Consider the following 19,340-nt stretch of genomic DNA (forward strand, 5'->3'; position numbering starts at 1 on the left):
ATGCAAGTTATTGCCATATAAAATGTGTTTGGGGACCCGGGTCCTGCCCCAGGGGACATGTATCAATGCGAAAAAAGGTTTAAAAAGGCAGTTTTTTCAGGAGCAGTGCTTTTATTAACGCTTAACCACTTCAATACAGGGCATTTTCACCCCCTTCCTGCCCAGGCCAATTTTCAGTTTTCAGCGCTGTAACATTTTGAATGACAATTGCGCGGTCATGCAACACTGTGCCCAAATGACATTATTATAAATTTTCCCCCCACAAATAGAGCTTTCTTTTGGTGGTATTTGATCACTCCTGCGGTTATTTTTTGCGCTATAAACAAAAGAGCGACAAGTTTGAAAAACACACCATATTTTTTACATTTTGCTATGATAAATGTCCCATTTAAAAAAAAAAAAAAAAACTTTTTTTTTTTTTTTTCTCAGTTAAGGCGATATGTATTCTACATATTCTTGGTAAAAAAAATTGCAATAAGCATATATTGATTTGTTTGCGCAAAAGTTTTATAGCGCCTACAAAATAGGGGATAGTTTTATGGCATTTTTATTATTATTTTTTTTTTTTTTACTAGTAATGGCGGCGATCTGTGATTTTTATCGTGTCTTTGACATTGCGGTGGAGATATTGGACACTTTTGACACCATTTTGGGGCCATTCACATTTACACAGCGATCAGTGCTATAAAAATGCACTTATTACTGTATAAATGTCACTGGCAGGGAAGGAGTTAACACTAGGGAGCGACCAAGGGGTGATTCTAACTGTGGGGGGAGGGGACTGACTTGGGGAGGAGACCGATCGGTGTCCCTATATACAAGGAACACACAATCAGTCTCCTCTTTCCTTAATAGATGTGGATCTGTGTGTTTACACACACAGATTCACGGTCCTGCTCTGTAACAAGCGATCGCGAATGCCCGGAGGTCATCGCGGCCGCCGGGCACACGCATCGGCTCCTCAATGACACGGCGGGCGCGTGTGCGCACCCCCAACACCGCCGGGAAGCCGAGGACGTCATATGACGCCCGCCCAGGATGGGAGATCCTATCTGCGGACATCATATTTCTATGGGCGGGTAGGGAACGGGTTAAAGTGAAACAATGAAAATGAAATATTCCTTTAAATATTGTGCCTGGGGGGTGTGTTTAGAACCGTACACAACAAAATGACATTTCTAAAAAAAAGTCAAACTGCTTGCGGCTGTAATGAATTGACGGGTCTCGGCAATATAGATAAAACTCATTGAAAAAAAAACGGCATTGGTCCCCCCCAGTCCATTACCAGGCCCTTTGGGGAACCCCGAACTAAAATTTAAAAAAATTGCGTGGGGGTCCCCCCAAAATCCATACAAGGCCCTTGAGGTCTGGTATGGATATTAAGAGGAACCCTACGCCAAATTAAAAAAAAAAATGGCGTAGGGGTCCCCCTAAAATCCATACCAGACCTGTGCCCAAATTTTTAAAAAATGGCATGGGGTCCCCCTCAAAATCCATACCAGACCTTATTAGAGCACGCAACCTGGCAGGCTGCAGGAAAAGAGGGGGTGATGGGAGAGTGCCCCCCCCGAACCATACCAGGCCACATGCCCTCAACATGGGGGGGGGTGCTTTGGAGTCGCCTCCAAAGCACCTTGTCCCCATGTTGATGGGGACAAGGGCCCCATCCCCACAACCCTTGCCCGGTGGTTGTGGGGGTCTGCGGGTAGGGGGCTTATCGGAATCTGGAAGCCCCCTTTAACAAGGGGACCCCAGATCCCGGCCCCCCCATGTGAATTGGTAACAGGTACATTGTACCCCTACCAATTCACAAAAAAAAAGTGTCAAAATAGTAAGTGACACTTTGGGACAAGTCCTTTATTAAAAAATAAAAATGTCCCGTGTAAATCTCATGCTGCCTAACGGACCGAAAAAAGAGTGGTGGTGCTTCTTCTCGATGACAGCTGTCATACAGCTAGGGGCAGGGCCACTCAGTGACGTGAAAGGGTGACCCCACCTTCCACTGACTCCACGTGGCGTCAGAGGGGGGGCGGGGTCACCTGTCTACGTCACCGGGTGGCCCCGCTATCAGCTATATAACAGCTGTCATCGAGAAGAAGCGTCACTTGGTGGGAGCCTCCCATGGAGGCGGAGCTGTTGTGGCTTTTTTTTTTTCTTTCTTCAGTCCATCAGGCGGCGTGAGATGGATTTACATCGCGGGACATTTTTTTTTTTTTTTTTTGATAAGACTTGTCCCAAAGTGTCTCTTGTCATTTTTACTATTTTTGACACTTTTTTTGTGAATTGGTAGGGTGTTACCAATTTACATGGGGGGGAGCTGGGATCTGGGGGTCCTCTTGTTAAAGGGGGCTTCCAGATTCCGATAAACCCACCGCCCGCAGATCTCCACAACCACCGGGCAAGGGTTGTGGGGATGAGGTCCTTGTCCCTATCAACATAGGGACAAGGTGCTTTGAGGGTGACTCCAAACCAACCTCCCCATGTTGAGGGCATGTGGCCTGGTATGGTTCAGGAGGGCCCCACCCCCTCTTTTCCTGTGGCCTGCCAGGTTGAGTGCTTGGATAAGGGTCTGGTATGGATTTTGGGGGGGACCCCTACGCCTTTTTTTTTTTTTTTAATCTTGGCGCAGGGTTCCCCTTAAAACCCAAACCAGACCTGAAGAGCCTGGTGATGGACAGGGGGGGAGGGGGAGCCCATGCCGTTTTTTTCAATGAGTTATCTATATTGCTGAGACCCTGACAATTCATTACAGCCACGATCAGTTTTAAATTACTTTTTTTCCTTTTAGAAATGTCCTTTTGCTGTGGTACTGTTCTAAACATGGGAAAACTGCGCCACTTTACAGGCATACTATAGACACCCCCCAGGCACAATATTTAAAGGAATATTTCATTTTTGTTTCACTTTAAGCATTATTAAAATCGTTGCTCCTGAAAAAAACGGCCGTTTTTTTAAAACTTTTTTTTGCATTGATACATGTCCCTTGGGGCAGGACCCGGGTCCCCAAACACTTTTTATGGCAATAACTTGCATATAAGCCTTTAAAATGAGCACTTTTGATTTTTCATGTCCGGTGTCCCATAGACTTTCACGGTGTTCGTCCGAATTTTTTGCCTGTTCGCAAGTTCTTGTGCGAACCATACCGGGGGGGGGGGGGGGGGGGGGGGTTGTTGTTCGGCTCATCCTTCTTTACTATAATGTTGACAGGTTTGGTTCGGCTAATGTTGACAGGTTGACAGGTTTGGTTCGGCTCATCCTTATTTACTATGATGTTGACAGCACAAGAATTAGGCTCTGTTCACATCTAGGCGTCAGGGATCGCGGGCAGAATTGCCGCAGTTTTGCCCGCGATCCCGAATCGCTGCAAATCATTGGACGCGCTCGCGATCCCCCTGTCGCCTCCAATGGCATCCCGATTGCGGCGCGATTTTGCCACGATTGTCACCTGACGAATCGAGGTAAAATCACGCAAACAGTATCGCCTGATGTTGAAGGATGATGTCCCCATGCATGGTTAATACTGACCGATGTTATATAACCATATTTTCCCAGAGCACAACTCCCTTTAGTGATCAAATAAATCTGGAAGAACATTTCACATTTAAAGCTTTGCTCATTGTTGGATTATTTTCTGTCTTGTCCTAGATACAACTATCTGGAGAGTATCATATTGTCCGCCAAGTGACTTGCAGAGTCTTGAGGTTTTAGTGCTCAGGTCATAAAAATGGAAATCCAAATGTTAGTTATGGATTGCTCCATAATACCTGTCATCTTTCTGCTATTGTACACTGACCTCTGAGGAACTATAGTATATTTTCAGTACGAACACATCCGAGTCATGATAACATTTACTTGAATCAAACCTTTCCTGAGAGACATCTGTCTTGCACATTCCCTCCTGTAAATGGTAGTTATCTGGCTTTTTCACTGAACCCTTGATTCATTAACCGCTTCAGCCCTGGAAGGATTTACCCCCTTCCTGACCAGAGAACTTTTTACGATACGGCACTGCGTCGCTTTAACTGACAATTGCACGGTCGTGCGATGTTGCACCCAAACAAAATTGACGCCCTTTTTTCCCACAAATAGAGCTTTCTTTTGGTGGTATTTGATCACCTCTGTGGTTTTTATTTTTTGCCCTATAAACAAAAAAGAGCGACAATTTTGAAATTTTGAAGAAAAATATTTTTACTTTTTGCTATAATAAATATCCCCCAAAAATATATAAGAACGAATTTCTCTGCAATTCTAAATGATTAACTACCTCTCGGCTATATAATGATATATAATGGGCTCGGGAGTACTTTTCTCCAGGGTCAGAATGCACCCCCCTTCACTATCCTCTATTCTTCTTCTTTCTATCATCTCTTCTCTCTCTCTTTTCTCTCAACTTGAATTTGCTTCTAAGGGCCCTTGGACCAATTATGGCCCCATTCGGAAGTTAAACTAGTAGGTTTTATCTAGTAGTGGTAACAAGGGAAGATGGGGATCCTCCCCCCATGGTTCCCAGTGCTGCATGTTGGAGTACACCTGCGCACCACCTGGAAGTTTTTTTTTTTTTTCGGTTTAGGTTTGACCATACTATATAAATCTAAAATGAGGATGATGATACATAAAACCTCACATAAATATAGGATAATTCGTGATGCAACCAACTCATAACCAATTTGTTAAATGTACAATTACTTCCTACTACGATGGTAAATGTTGATCTTGTACTTGTTAAAAATTTTCTGTATAAAAAATAATGGAAAAGAAAAAACACATTTCTTTCTCAGTTTAGGATGATATGTATTCTACATATTTTTGCTAAAAAAAAATCGCAATAAGCGTATATTGATTGGTTTGCACAAAAGTTATAGCGCCTACAAAATAGGGGATAGATTTATGGCACTTTTATTATTAATTTTTTTTTTATTAGTAATGGCGGTGATCTGCGTGTGTGGTTGTGTTTTTTTTTTTTTTTTTTTTTTTGTCATGACTGCGACATTATGGCGGACACATCGAACACTTTTGACACTATTTTGGAACCATTGTCATTTATACAGTGATCAGTGCTTTAAAAATGCACTGATTACTGTGTAAATGACACTGGCAGGGAAGGGATTAAATACTAGGGGGCGATCAAGGGGTTAAGTGTGTCCTAGGGAGTGATTCTAACTGTAGGGGGGATTGTCTCACTAAAACATGACAGAGATCACTGCTCCCGATGACGGGGAGCAGTAGATCTTTGTCATGTTGCTAGGCAGAACAGGGAAATGCCTTGTTTACATCTCCCTGTTTTGCCGCACCGTGACACGATCGCAGGCCCCTGATGGACATCGAGTCTGCGGGACCCGCGGGCACGCTCACGGAGTACACGGCAGGCGCGCACCCCGCCAGCGGCGCGAGCCCACTACTCCACGTTTTAAAGGGGATGTACCTATACGCCCATTTGCCCAGCTGTGCCATTGTGCCGACGTATATCGCAGTGCGCTGGTTGGCAAGGGATTAAAGCAGTAGTAAAGTCTCTCCCTTTTTTTTTTTTAAAAAAAAGGGTCCCCTGGCAGCTTTAAGCCATAATGTACTAGTATGCACTGCATACTAACGCATTATGACAGCATACCTCCCAACTTTTGAACTTCAGAATAAGGGATGCTTGAGAGAAGTGTCCCTACGCACGCCGCTGCAAAAACGGGTGTGGCCAAATGATTAAGAGTGTGAGGGCATGGTAAACAAAACCTGGGCTTCCTGCTTTGATTGCTGTGCCACAAGCAAGACTCTCAGACACAAACCCCAGTACAATCATTTAAAAAAAGAATAAAATCTCCATTACAAATGGTTTTGCACACACTGTGGAAGAGTGTGTTACACAAAGTGTGGAAGGATTCAGAAGTGCGTTTTATACAGAGTGTGAGGTTCAGGAATGCGTTATGTACCGAGTGCGATGTTCAGGAATGCGTTACAGAGTGTGAAGCTCAAGAGTATGTCTCATACAGAGTGCGAGGTTCAGGAATGCGTTACGTACAGAGTGTGAGGTTCAGGAATGCGTTACGTACAGAGTGTGAGGTTCAGAAATGCATAATGTACAGAGGGCAATGTTCAGGAATGCGTTGCGTACAGAGTGCGAGGTTCAGGAGTGCGTTATGTACAGAGTGTCAGATCCAGCTTCGAGGTTCGGGAATGCGTTACGTATGGAGTGTGAGGTTTAGGAATGCATTACGTACAGAGTGCGGGGTTCAGGAGTGCGAGATTCAGGAGTGCATTACATACAGAATGTATGGTTCAGGAATGCGTTATGTACAGTATGCGAAGTGTAGGAGTGCGTTACGTACAGAGTGCAAAGGTTCAGGTGTGCGTTACGTACAGAGTGCGAGGTTCAGGTGTGCGTTACGTACAGAGTGCGAGGTTCAGGTGTGCGTTACGTACAGAGTGCGAGGTTCAGGTGTGCGTTACGTACAGAGTGCGAGGTTCAGGTGTGCGTTACGTACAGAGTGCGAGGTTCAGGTGTGCGTTACGTACAGAGTGCGAGGTTCAGGTGTGCGTTACGTACAGAGTGCGAGGTTCAGGTGTGCGTTACGTACAGAGTGCGAGGTTCAGGTGTGCGTTACGTAGAGGGTGTCGGATCCGGCTTCGCACTGCGGGGGCCCCCGCCACTATACTACTCTTGGCCCCGTCTGGGGGCCCCAGCGTCCACCCTCCTCAGCCTGCCGCGGAGCACCAACTTCACCAGACCACACATGTCACTACCGCTTTATGGTGGGCAGAGTCAGGTGGAGGGGCCAGGGTGCCGCTCTGGTGGGTGGGGTCAGGAGAGGCCGGGTGCCATTCTCTGGTGACCAGAGTCAGGAGGAGGGGCCGGGTCCCGATTTTGTGGTGGGTGGAGTAAGAAGGGGGGCCGGGTGCCGCTCTGTGGTGGGGGAGTTGGGAGGAAGGGCAGGGTGCCGCTCTCTGGTGGCAAAGTTAGGAGGAGGGGCAGTGTGCCTCTTACCGGTTGGGCGAGGTCAGGGAGAAGCAGGGTGGCGCTCTGTTTGTGGGGTGGAGTCAGAAGGCTGAAAGCACATATCGGCCCGCCCATCCCCAACATCAGAGGCTAAATTTGACAGCTGCACTTTCCCTCATTGCACCCTTACCCCTGCCGGCTTGCCCACCAATGCCTGGTTTTCCCACCAATCCCTGGCTGTGCTAGATGTTACAGCACTGCAGCAGGTCCTGCTCTGCTGTTAGCATAATGGAGTAATGTGGGACAAAGCCCCTGTACTTTGGGACCGTGGGACAAAGGTGAACATGCGGGACAGTCCCACCCAATCCGGGAATGTTGGGAGGTATGTGACAGACTTGCCTACAAACAGAACCTTCCAGCAATGCGGCAGCTTCCACCTTCGCCTGGTCTTTCTTCCGGGTTTGGTATCTTCAGCCACTTGAATGGGTGACATCACTTCTGCGCATGCAGAACAGAGCGTTCCATAAATGAGGTCTGAGTTGTGTATGTGAGACTCAGATCATATTACTCGCTGACAGGCATGGGTAGATTTATGACAGAAGAGACCTCTAGGCTCTCTACTGTTATAAAAACCCTTCCTGTCAGTGATTTTTCTTTTTTTTTTTTTTTTTTTTTTTTTTTTTTATCAAAAAGTTTTATTAACCACTTCAGCTCCGGAAGGTTTTACCCCCTTCCTGACCAAGCCATTTTTTGTGATACGGCACTGCGCTGCTTTAACTGACAATTGCGCAGTCGTGCGACACTGTCCAAAATAAAATTGATGTCCTTTTTTTCCCACAAATAGAGCTTTCTTTTGGTGGTATTTGATTACCTCTGTGGTTTCTATTTTTTGCGCTATAAACAAAAAAAGAGCGACAATTTTGAATTGCTATAAAACCAATCCAATAAAAACGAATTTCTTCATCAATTTAGGCCAATATGTATTCTGCTACATGTTTTTGGTAAAAAAAATAAGCATGTATTGATTGGTTTGCACAAAAGTTAGTGTCTACAAACTATGGGATAGATTAATGGACTTTTTATTTTTTTTTTTTTTACTAGTAATGGCAGCGATCAGCAATTTTTAGCGGCACTTTGACATTGCGGTGGGCAAATCGGACACCTAACTGACACTTTATGGGGACCAGTGGCACTAATACAGCGATCATTGCTTAAAAAAAAAATGCACTGTTGTCGTACTAATGACACTGGCAGGGATGGGGTTAACATCAGGGGCGATTAAAGGGTTAAATGTGTTCCCTGGGAGTGCTTTCTTACTGTGTGTGGGGTGGTTTAACTGAAGGAAGACAGCGATCCATGTTCCTGCTTAGCAGAAACACAAGATCTCTGTCTTCCTTACTAAGCAGAAACACAAGATCTCTGTCTTCCTTACTAGCAGAATGGCGATCTGCCTTGTTTACATAGGCAGACCATCGTTCAGCTTCTCTCTGGACAATCGCTGGGTTCCCGGCAGACATTGGGTCCGCCAGACCCGCTGATTGGCTCCCGCTGTGTCCAATCACGCACAGGTATGTTATTTTGCGCTAAAGAGCTGCCCTGCTGCAGTATATGTGGGCAGTCCTTAAGTGGTTAAAGAAATAAAACACAGAACAAAAAACAATACAGATAAGACAATGCCAAGACATCCTCCCAAATACAAAATGAGCAACTGCAAACACAGTATGTACAGTACCTATAGAGAAGAACATGACAAATAGCGAGAGAAAATACAGCCCAACTTAGCCGTGATTTTTCTAATGACTGACTTTACTACCACTTTAATGCTTACACCACTAACCTGAACCGGTATACAAGTTAGTAAAGTCGGAGCAAAGTCGGGTGTCCTTATTTACATACTTATTTCAGGTAAGTCTTGGGGGGCATCCTGAGTACCAGTGCATGGCACTTTAACAAAATAGGTATCTAAAGGTGAAAAGCTGGGCACCAGTAGTTGTAGGGATGGATTTACTAAAGGCAAATAGATGGTGCAGTTGCACTCATTTTCCCCAGAGCTTGGTGAATATGGTAAAGTTCTGTTGATTTTCCATAATTCAGTCATGTGTTTTTCCTTGGACCTGATTGGGTATTCTTTACAAATTGAAGCTTTACCATATTTACTAAGCTCTCGGGAAAAGGACTGCAATTGCACTTCCAAAGTGCACAGTCTATTTGCGTGTATTATTTAGAACTAATACACACTGTATGCATTGACAGACATTTTGCAACATTGTAAAATGTTTGTCACCATAGGGACACACAGGAAACTGTTTTGTTAACACAGGGTCAAGACATACATCCACCTTGCTTATTAGGCAGTGTAGCAACAGCAGTACACTGATAAAGTCATCCTTCTGCTCTTCCCTCATCAGTATGTTCTGTCAGCAGAAGTGCACTCAGCACAGCATGATTGGCTCCTAATTCTGCCCCTTTTATTACACCATCTGACTGACTATAGGAAACTGATATCAAGACAGATTCAGGCAATGTACATATATAACTAAGCAGCTTAAGTGGAGTTCCACCCACTTTTACAACTTTATCCAAAATCGAGTGGTGGAGGGGTTGTCATTCCTTTAAGATAGGTTTGTTTTTTTTTGTTTTTTTTTTTCTTTACCTTTTATGGAGTACCTTGTGTACTTCCGCTGCAGCATCACCACAGCCCAGTGTGTCAAGTCCTCTTCTCCCCTGCTGCCTTCTGGGACCTTAGTGTGTCCCAGAAGATGACGGGGTCATTCAGGAAGTGCCGCGCAACTCTCGCATGTGCAGTAGGAAACCGGCAGTGAAGCCTGAAGGCTCCACTGCTGGTTTCCCTTAGTTGGTATGGCGGCGCCTGCACCCGATCCGATGGATGGATCGGCCTGGGGGGGGGGGGGGCTGCCATCGTGCACTCCCTGGACAAGTAAGTGTCCTTATTAAAAGTCAGCAGCTGCAGTGTTTGTAGCTGCTGACTTTTAAAAAAAAGTTTTTTGCAGCTGTAACTCCGCTTTTAATAATTGTCTGGTGTTCAGCTTTATATTGTCTGTGGACATCAGAGACTCTTCGCTAGATGCAGTCTTTTTTATAGATAGATTGTGATGCTGTACACTATTCCACCACCAATAACTAAGATACACGATTTATGCAAGGACAGAAACCATAAGGATCCTGTTGGACTGCAGTGCCAAGCAAGGCAGTAGCCTGGAACTTTTTAATATAAGAAGGCTGAAAAAAGGAAAAACTGTGTTTTATAGTAAGCAATCACATCCTTCTATTTTCTCAGATCCTCTTGAAAATTGAACCTGATTTCAGTTTTGCCTTCTTCCAGTTTTTATGAACGTTGCAGTAAGGTTGGCTATTGTCCGGTCTAAGGCCTGGTACACACTGTCAGCTTTTTTTCGTTCAGCCAGACAGATCTCTGTACTAATGCGGTATTAGTACAGCGATCTTCCCGACTGTACTATTGTGTTCTGACAGGGGGATGCCCCCCACCAGAACACAGCGGTCAGTGCTCTATGCCATAAAAAAGGTGCCTTTGTGTCACCACACAGTGTGCACCGGGTCAGCAGAGCACCCTGCTCCCTGCCCGAGCCGACCCAAGATGTCAGCAGAGCACCCCGCCCCCTGCCCGAGCCAAGATCAAAATCAGCGTGGAGGGAGGAGTGAGGAGGGGGAGGCTCACAGCGGCAGTGGATGGATCAATACAGGAGCATGCCTTGTTCCCATCCACTGACAATTACGGACTGGACGGGGACAAGTGCAAAGCTCATATTTTTTACACAAAAATAACTCTGTTCTGGGGGGGGTCCAGACACCCCAAACACCCCCTTGTCTACGTCCATGATAAGAAGGAATGTTTTTCAAGTAGTCAGCAACATGTGTGGGTGGTTGTATGCCACCCATAACAGCCATGCTGCCCTAGGACATGGTATATGCCGGCTGTGCAAAGTTCAGCCTCAGTAGATCGGATTGCAGGAAATTCAACTTGTAGCTCTGTACAGATATCCGGAGAAAGTAGTGAGCCAATCGTATAAGCAGGAAATAAGATTTCTGTGGTGGTCTGAAGCAAGATCTGAATCTTTTAAGCTTTAGATAATTACAGCATCTGCAATCTGCAGATTGAAATGGGAAGTCATTTTAAACTCCAACTCCACTTTTCCAGGGCTCCCAGCATTACGGCTTCTAATCCAATTATTGTGTACTTCTGTCAAAGCTGGAAGACACCTACCCGGATAATCTAAATGAACTCCATTACATGCAGTTAGATCGCAAATGTGTCCTTCAAGGTGCAGCACCTATTCTTCATCCAGGCTAGTGTCCAGTCCTGCACCTAAACTAACACACTCTTCTCAACTAGCTATTCAGTTATTTATCCCCTTTGCTCGTTTTTCTTCAGCTTTAAGACTTTGTTTTCCATGATATTTTTAACTGCCTCCTCCCTTTCTCAAGCCCCCCTGGAAAATTCAATTAATTTTGGAAACATCCTAAATATTCCCCTGGGGCCCTACAAACATGTAACCCTTAAACCTCAGAACTCCGTGCACTATGTTTGTGCAGGAGGCCACTGTCTAAATAGGGCAAGAGGAACAAATTGACATCTGCATACATTTATTTGCGTTAGGGTGTCCTACGCTGAATTTTTTTATTTTTTTTTTTTTTGTAGATTGGTGTATAGGCTGGTAAAAATCAGCACATTGTATGGTTTGCCAAGTTAGTCCTAGGTTCCACTGCTATTAATATCAAGTGCTTATGTTTTCAGGACACCTTTGTCTTAAAAAGATATGTATGTTATAGACCTCGCACGCCCCGTGCCTCTCCCCCACTGGCACTCCCACAAAATATTTACCAGTGAATCTCCCTTCTATCACAGCCTCTGATTTTTTTTTTTTTTTTTTTTTTTTTTTTTTTTTTTAACCATTAAAATGTTAAACTTTTTTAAATTCATTTTGTTTATTCTTTTTGCTTTTAGTGTTAGTTAAAAATAGCACAAATGAAAAGAATGCCTTTATTTTATTTGTAAATAACTTTGTACGTGAATTATAATTTTAGCATAATTTTAAAATGGGAAGAATTATAGAATAAAATATTTATCGATTTGTGCGAAAACTCAAGAGACTAATTTCAAAATGTTTACCCCGTGGTACAGAACGCCAGTGAAATTGAAGAGAATTTTCCCTGACTCCTCTGACTTGTGCTGGAGATGTCAGAGAGATAGAGGTACTGTACTACATATTTTTTGGAAATGCCCCAAACTAAAGAATTTCTGGACAGAGGTTGGACACATTGTCCAAATTTTTATGGATGGTACAATATCAGAAGATCCGGCCTTCTCCTCCATGCATCTCACATACCAGAAAAGGTTTATAAGGAATCTATTACTCGTCCTCTTTTAGATGCCGCTAAGGCATGTATTCCTCTGACATGGAAATCACCGTTACCCCAGACAATAGGGATGTGGTTACTTAAAGTAAAAGAGATTAACAAATTAGAAGACTTGGTTCTCTCTGCACGACATCAGCAGGAGCGTTGCTCTAGGACCTGGTCACTTTGGAATGTCTATGGCCTCGGTGGAGGGAAGCACTCTCCTTGACAATAATTTGAGCAGCTAGAGTGGATATCTAAGGTTTTCATCTCAATTTCCCTTTTTGATATGTGAGCACACCTGAGGTTTACTCCCTTGGAGGGGTTTTACTTTCCTTCCCCCCCCCCCCTTCTTCCTTTTTCTCTTGTCTTGGTCTTCATTATATATTTTTCCTTTCTTCCCCCCCCCCCCCCACTTTTTTTTTTTTTTTTATAACTGTATAAAACTGACTGGGACGAGTCTGAGACTATAGGTTGGCAGGATATAGGGTCTTTGGTCAATTATATTGTGAAGGCGTTGAGTTATTCTAGATAGTGACCCAATTTATTGCAAAATTTAATGTTGTGTTCTTATTGTGAGATGTTTAAATTTGATGGTGTGTTATTCTTTTCTCCTGTGTACGTTCTCGAATTTGTCTTATGATTGAATAAATAAAATAATTGAAAGGGGAAAAAAAAAGAAGAAAATTATTTAATTTTTTTTATTTTCATTAACAATTTTTGTTTATTGTAACAAACACTGATTGTATTAGAAATAAGCACATTTGTATTAAGTAATGGGCCTGAATAAAAAGCAGCATAGCAGAAATGTAGCAGAAATGTAAAAACTGTTTTGGTCTACAAGGGGTATTCATGTACGAGAGCTGAAGTGGTTATCACTGAAAATCAGGGGTGTATGCAGAATGGGGGATCCCAAGACGTCTTGGGATCCCCCATTCTGTATACACCCCTGATTTTCAGTGATAAATTATTCACATCTATAACCCTTCAACACAGAAACCTCCTGGAAACAGATTATACAACATAGAATTGACCCACTGAGAGGCACTCTGAAAGCTTTGATCAGCCTTAAAAAGGGTCATGGGAAAATTTAAATTGAGTGGGCTTTCTGTGCTTTGCTGAATGGCAATGTTGTTCTTCACTAAATCATCCCACTTGTTGCTTAGAGTTGCTTTTGATCCAGCAGTTATTATGCTTCTCTATGGAAACTAGAACAATCCCTGAATGTACCCCTAAATGTAGGGGTTCACGTATTGCTGAATAAAATGGGTATTAATTTTTTTTTTTTTTTTATAGCTGGAAGGATAACCCCAACATGCCAGAAGGTCTGATCTATGAAGGTGTGTCAGAGAAGCCTCTTCACCTCTCAGGGGGCAGTGCAGCACAGAGTACAACCTATCATGCTTTTGATGAACTACTGGGAATTCAACATAGGCCTGACAGCTGTAAGTCTGAGGGTTTTATCATTGGTCTCAACGCTGGTCTGATTGCAATAGAAAATGTATACAAGGGAACACATTTTTTTTATTGAAACGTTTTTAGAGTTTTTTTTTTTTCTACATTTACATTAGATTGAATAGAAGTTTGGGAGTCTGGACCCTAACCAGAACTCACCGGAGGCAAGGGAGCAGGTGGACTATCTCTGTACAGTGTGGGAAAATACAAATAAAGTATAAACAATTCTAAAAATTTACAAAAAATGTATTGATACAAAGTACAAAGCAATAGAATTAAAAGCACAGGTGGCTTGTTCATACATAGTACTTCGATTAGTTTCGCGGGTTTAGCCGCTTCATCAGGTAATACTTCTGTAAGTAGATAAAGTAGATATAAATCTGACTGTATTGTCATTGACTTTGTATGGAAAAGTTTATATGAATGGTACAACTGAATAGGAGAGGGCAGAAGAGTAGTGAAGGTATGAGGCTGCTTCCCCTTTTTTTTTTTTTTTTTTTTTTTTTTTTTTTCCCTTTCCTGGGATTCATGTTTCTCACCGCAGTTTATCTGACCTCTCTGGTCTTTTTTGGTGTTTGGTTCGTCGCTCCCACTCATTGGATTTTGGTTTCTACACTTTATTCATTTGTTGCACTTCCTTCTGTCTCCTTTCCCTCTCCCTTCATTTACTTTCCATACATATTTTTGATACCACCCACGTGCACTTTTTTTTCATCATGATCATTACACTTTTGGGATGTTCTCCCTCCAACACTGGCACCTTTTAACCTTGGCATTTTTACATTATGTACATTATTCCACCGACTCCAGCCTATTGATCTATTAAATCTCCCCCAGTCGCCGCGAGAGGCTCCACTGGGTACACCTTGTGCTCTGCTTGCACCGGAACTTGGGTAAGCAGCCTCATAACTTTTACTTTTTACTACTCCCCTCTCCTATTCAATTGTACCATCCATATAAACTTTTCCATATAATTTGGACTTTATTGTCATCAATTTTGTATCTACAGTGGCTTGCGAAAGTATTCGGCCCCCTTGAACTTTTCAACCTTTTGCCACATTTCAGGCTTCAAACATAAAGATATAAAATTTTAATTTTTTGTGAAGAATCACCAACAAGTGGGACACAATTGTGAAGTGGAACGAAATCTATTGGATATTTTAAACTTTTTTAGCAATTAAAAAACTGAAAAGTGGTGCGTGCAAAATTATTCGGCCCCTTTACTTTCAGTGCAGAAACTCACTCCAGAAGTTCAGCGAGGATCTCTGAATGATCCAATGTTGTTCTAAATGACTGATGGTGATAAATAGAATCCACCTGTGTGTAATCAAGTCTCTGTATAAATGCACCTGCTCTGTGATAGTCTCAGGGTTCTGTTGAAAGCGCAGAGAGCATCATGAAGACCAAGGAACACACCAGGGAGGTCCGTAATACTGTTGTGGAGAAGTTTAAAGCCGGATTTGGATACAAAAAGATTTCCCAAGCTTTAAACATCCCAAGGAGCACTGTGCAAGCGATCATTTTGAAATGGAAGGAGTATCAGACCACTGCAAATCTACCAAGACCTGGCTGTCCCTCTAAACTTTCAGCTCAGACAAGAAGACTGATCAGAGATGCAGCCAAGAGGCCCATGATCACTCTGGATGAACTGCAGAGAACTACAGCTGAGGTGGGAGAGTGTCCATAGGACAACAATCAGTCGTACACTGCACAAATCTGGCCTTTATGGAAGAGTAGCAAGAAGAAAGCCATTTCTCAAAGATATCCATAAAAAGTCTCGTCTAAAGTTTGCCACAAGCCACCTGGGAGACACACCAAACATGTGGAAGAAGGTGCTCTGGTCCGATGAAACCAAAATCGAACTTTTTGGCCACAATGCAAAACGATATGTTTGGCGTAAAAGCCACACAGCTCATCACACTCAACACACCATCCCCACTGTCAAACATGGTGGTGTCAGCATCATGGTTTGGGCCTGCTTTTCTTCAGCAGGGACAGGGAAGATGGTTAAATTTGAGGGGAAGATGGATGCAGCCAAATACAGGACCATTCTGGATGAAAACCTGTTGGAGTCTGCAAAAGACCTGAAACTGGGACGGAGATTTATCTTCCAACAAGACAATGATCCCAAACATACAGCAAAATCTACAAAGGAATGGTTCACAAATAAACGTATCCAGGTGTTAGAATGGCCAAGTCAAAGTTCAGACCTGAATCCAATCGAGAATCTGTGGAAAGAGCTGAAAACTGCTGTTCACAAATGCTCTCCATCCAACCTCACTGAGCTCGAGCTGTTTTGCAAGGAAGAATGGGCAAGAATTTCAGTCTCTCGATGTGCAAAACTGATAGAGACATACCCCAAGCGACTTGCAGCTGTAATCGCAGCAAAAGGTGGCTCTACAAAGTATTAACGCAAGGGGGATGAATAATTTTGCACACCCCACTTTTCATTTTTTTATTAGTTCAAAAAGTTTCAAAAATCCAAAAGATTTCGTTCCACTTCACAATTGTGTCCCACTTGTTGGTGATTCTTCAAAAAAAATAAAAATTTTATATCTTTATGTTTGAAGCCTGAAATGTGGCAAAAGGTTGAAAAGTTCAAGGGGGGCGAATACTTTCGCAAGCCACTGTACTTGCAGATGTATTTCCTGATAAAGCGACTAAACTCGCAAAACTAGTCGAAGTACTATGTATGAACAAGTCACCTGTGCTTTTAATTCTATTGCTATGTACTTTGTATTAATACATTTTTTTGTAAATTTTTATAATTGTTTATACACTTTATTTGTATTTTCCCACACTGTACCGAGATAGTCCGCCTGCTCCCTTGCCTCTAGTGAGTTCTGGTTAGGGTCCAGACTCCCAAACCTCTATTCTATTTAGTTCGGATGATGGTACAAATGTTTACATATTATATTCACTAAATACTATATTCTGAGGCCACCCATTTTTTTCAACCTTAGCTTGTATTATATTATATTACAATTACATTATACACGCCCTTCCATAAGGATTCTCTACCAAAATCATATAGACTATATAGTATAGAAATATTCCCATCATGGCAATTGAGTTAAAGAATGCATGTATATACACCTTGGCTCATTTAATATATACTATATTGTCAAATAAATTGGGACGCCGGTCTATACACGCACATGAACTTTAATGGCATCCCAGTCGTAGTCCGTAGGGTTCAATACTGAATTGGCCCACCCTTTGCAGCTTCAACTCTTCTGGGAAGGCTGTCCACAAGGTTTAGGAGTGTCTATGGGAATGTTTGACCATTCTTCCAGAAGGGCATTTGTGAGGTTGGGCACTGATGTGGATGAGAAGGCCTGGTGCGCAGTCTCCGCTCTAATTTATCCCAAAGGTGTCCTATCGGGTTGAGATCAGGACTCTGTGCAGGCCAGTCAAGTTCCTCCACCCTAAACTCACTCATCCATGTCTTTATTGATGTTGCTTTGTGCACTGGTGCGCAGTCATGTTGGAACAGGAAGGGGCCATCCCCAAACCATTCCCACAAAGAAATTGTTTAAAATGTCTTGGTATGCTGATGCCTTTGGGGGTATTTGAGATGTACATTTTGTAGTGTATTTACCTTTAATGGAATCATTGGTCTTTTTGACATTTTACCTTTTACTTGGTAATTTTTTTTTGCATACAGTGTTCTTTTGCACATGGCATTAAACAACAAATGTATCCCTGGGTTAGCTGTCATTGAGCTTTAAGGATTGAACTAGCAGCATGCCCATCTACTGCAAGGATACTTTCTTTCATCATGGAAAGCACTTGTAATTTCTTCCCCAACCATATTTCTTTTTTACACACCCTTTTTTCCCAGACACTTTATGAAACACATGTACTGTGGAGAAATGATGTTTAGGACTGTTGGCAATATAACAGTTAATTTTTGGTTTTATAACAAAGGTGCATTTTTCCTTTCTATCCTTTTTATATTTATTTTGCATTTCCCTTTTTAAGGATCTCAACTTAAAGTACTATATAAAGTACTTCCTAGGCCATGAAGGGAAAACCTGGCCATGAAATTTTAACAGCAAAAAAAAAGTATCAAGTACAATGCTCAATTGTGGTGTTGCAAGTGCACTAAAATGGCTACAATTACCCTTAGATCTGTCTGTTAGGGTAGCAAAATATTCCAGGGTGTTTGGCCTACTTTTAATTGAAGTTCTGTTTTAAACTTTTTCTTCTATAGTGGACTTTCTCCTGAAGATGCGCCATTACATGCCACCAGCTCATATGGGCTTCATTAAATGGGTTCAAGAGGCTCCTAAGCTCCCTGCCTATGTACTGAAGTGTGAGGACCCGGCTCTCCTCTCCATTTTCAATCAGTGCATCTCTGCGCTTACTGAGCTCCGCTCCTTCCACATCCGCGTTGTCTCTAAATATGTGACCACAGCTGGAATCCGGGCCAGGATGAAGAAAAACCAAGAAGTAAATCGGGAACAGGAAAGGGGCACTGGTGGATCCTATGTTATGACCTTCCTGAAAAGTGTCCGAGACACCTGCAAAGAGGGAACACTGAGGCACAATATACTTGGAAATCACTGATATCCTGATCTAATCTCCACCAGTGACTTATACAAATGAAAATTCCTTTTATAGTATATGGAAATGCTAGGACCTCTGTCAGCTTTTTATTGCTTCGCTTTGTCTGCTTGATTTGCCACATGCATGAATGATGAACTGAGACACATGGATGCTAAACAAAGGACGAGAGTTGCGTTAATGTATTGTACTTCATCTGATACATTTTCCTGCATAAATATTGTGGGTAAATCAATCGTTACAAGAGTGTATTCCCTGCGTCTATACTCCGAATAACAAGTCTATGTAGTATCCAATTTCTTTTAAGAGTCCGAGAAGGGAGTGAGTTATGATGTGGCCAAATTCATTTTCTTTTAATACTTTATTCGTCTTTTAGAAGGGCAGGCTTAATCCCAAAGATTAGTGATGGTTGGTATTGATTTTTTTTTTTTTTTCCACTTGCTTGTTTTGTAATTAAGGGAGTTTGACTCTGTTTTACTATGTGATTATGGAATTGTTTTTGATATATCTCAGAGATATTTTAGATATTGGGATCTTTGATTGCTATCTATTCTGTGTTACGCGTGTGTAATTGTATTTGTAAAAATACTATTAAATATTTATAGGAAAAAAGGGCAGTCTGGGAATATGTTGATTCGTTTTTGCATATATTCTGTACAGAGAATGCATTAAGGTGAAAAGCCTTCAGGGTATATAATAGAATTTCGAACATTCTACTGTTGTTCGAAAGTAGTTCAAGACGACCTTTAGTTTAAACATTCGATTTTGGAATGAATGGCCTTCATCAAACGAAAAACCACATACCCTGTTGGAATTTCGTACATCTGAGAAAAGAATTCCATCCTGTTCAAATTTTCTCATCACTGAGGTCAAACAAAGGTTGATTTGACCCCACTAATGATTAGAATAATGAACGCGCTTTCTTACAATGTAAAATGTAGAACAAAATTCTACTAGGGTATATCCATCTTTACAAAAATAACTTGACCAGTAGTGGTGCCAGCATCCATCTGTCCTA

At 42.4% G+C, this 19,340-nt stretch overlaps 1 protein-coding gene across 1 annotated transcript in view; it reads left to right on the plus strand.

Annotated features, from left to right (window-relative positions):
• The window catches only part of IDO2 (indoleamine 2,3-dioxygenase 2), a gene marked incomplete at its 5' end in the record, with an annotated part of 87,266 nt that extends 68,314 nt beyond the window's left edge, over window positions 1-18,952 (plus strand). The window contains 2 exon segments of the mRNA XM_073622205.1: window positions 13,595-13,743; window positions 17,970-18,952. Coding sequence (XP_073478306.1) covers window positions 13,595-13,743; window positions 17,970-18,325 — 505 coding nt within the window.
• Between the last annotated feature and the right edge of the window lie 388 nt (window positions 18,953-19,340).

The sequence above is a fragment of the Aquarana catesbeiana genome, linkage group LG03 (genome assembly GCF_042186555.1).
Source record: "Aquarana catesbeiana isolate 2022-GZ linkage group LG03, ASM4218655v1, whole genome shotgun sequence".
NCBI lineage: Eukaryota > Metazoa > Chordata > Amphibia > Anura > Ranidae > Aquarana > Aquarana catesbeiana.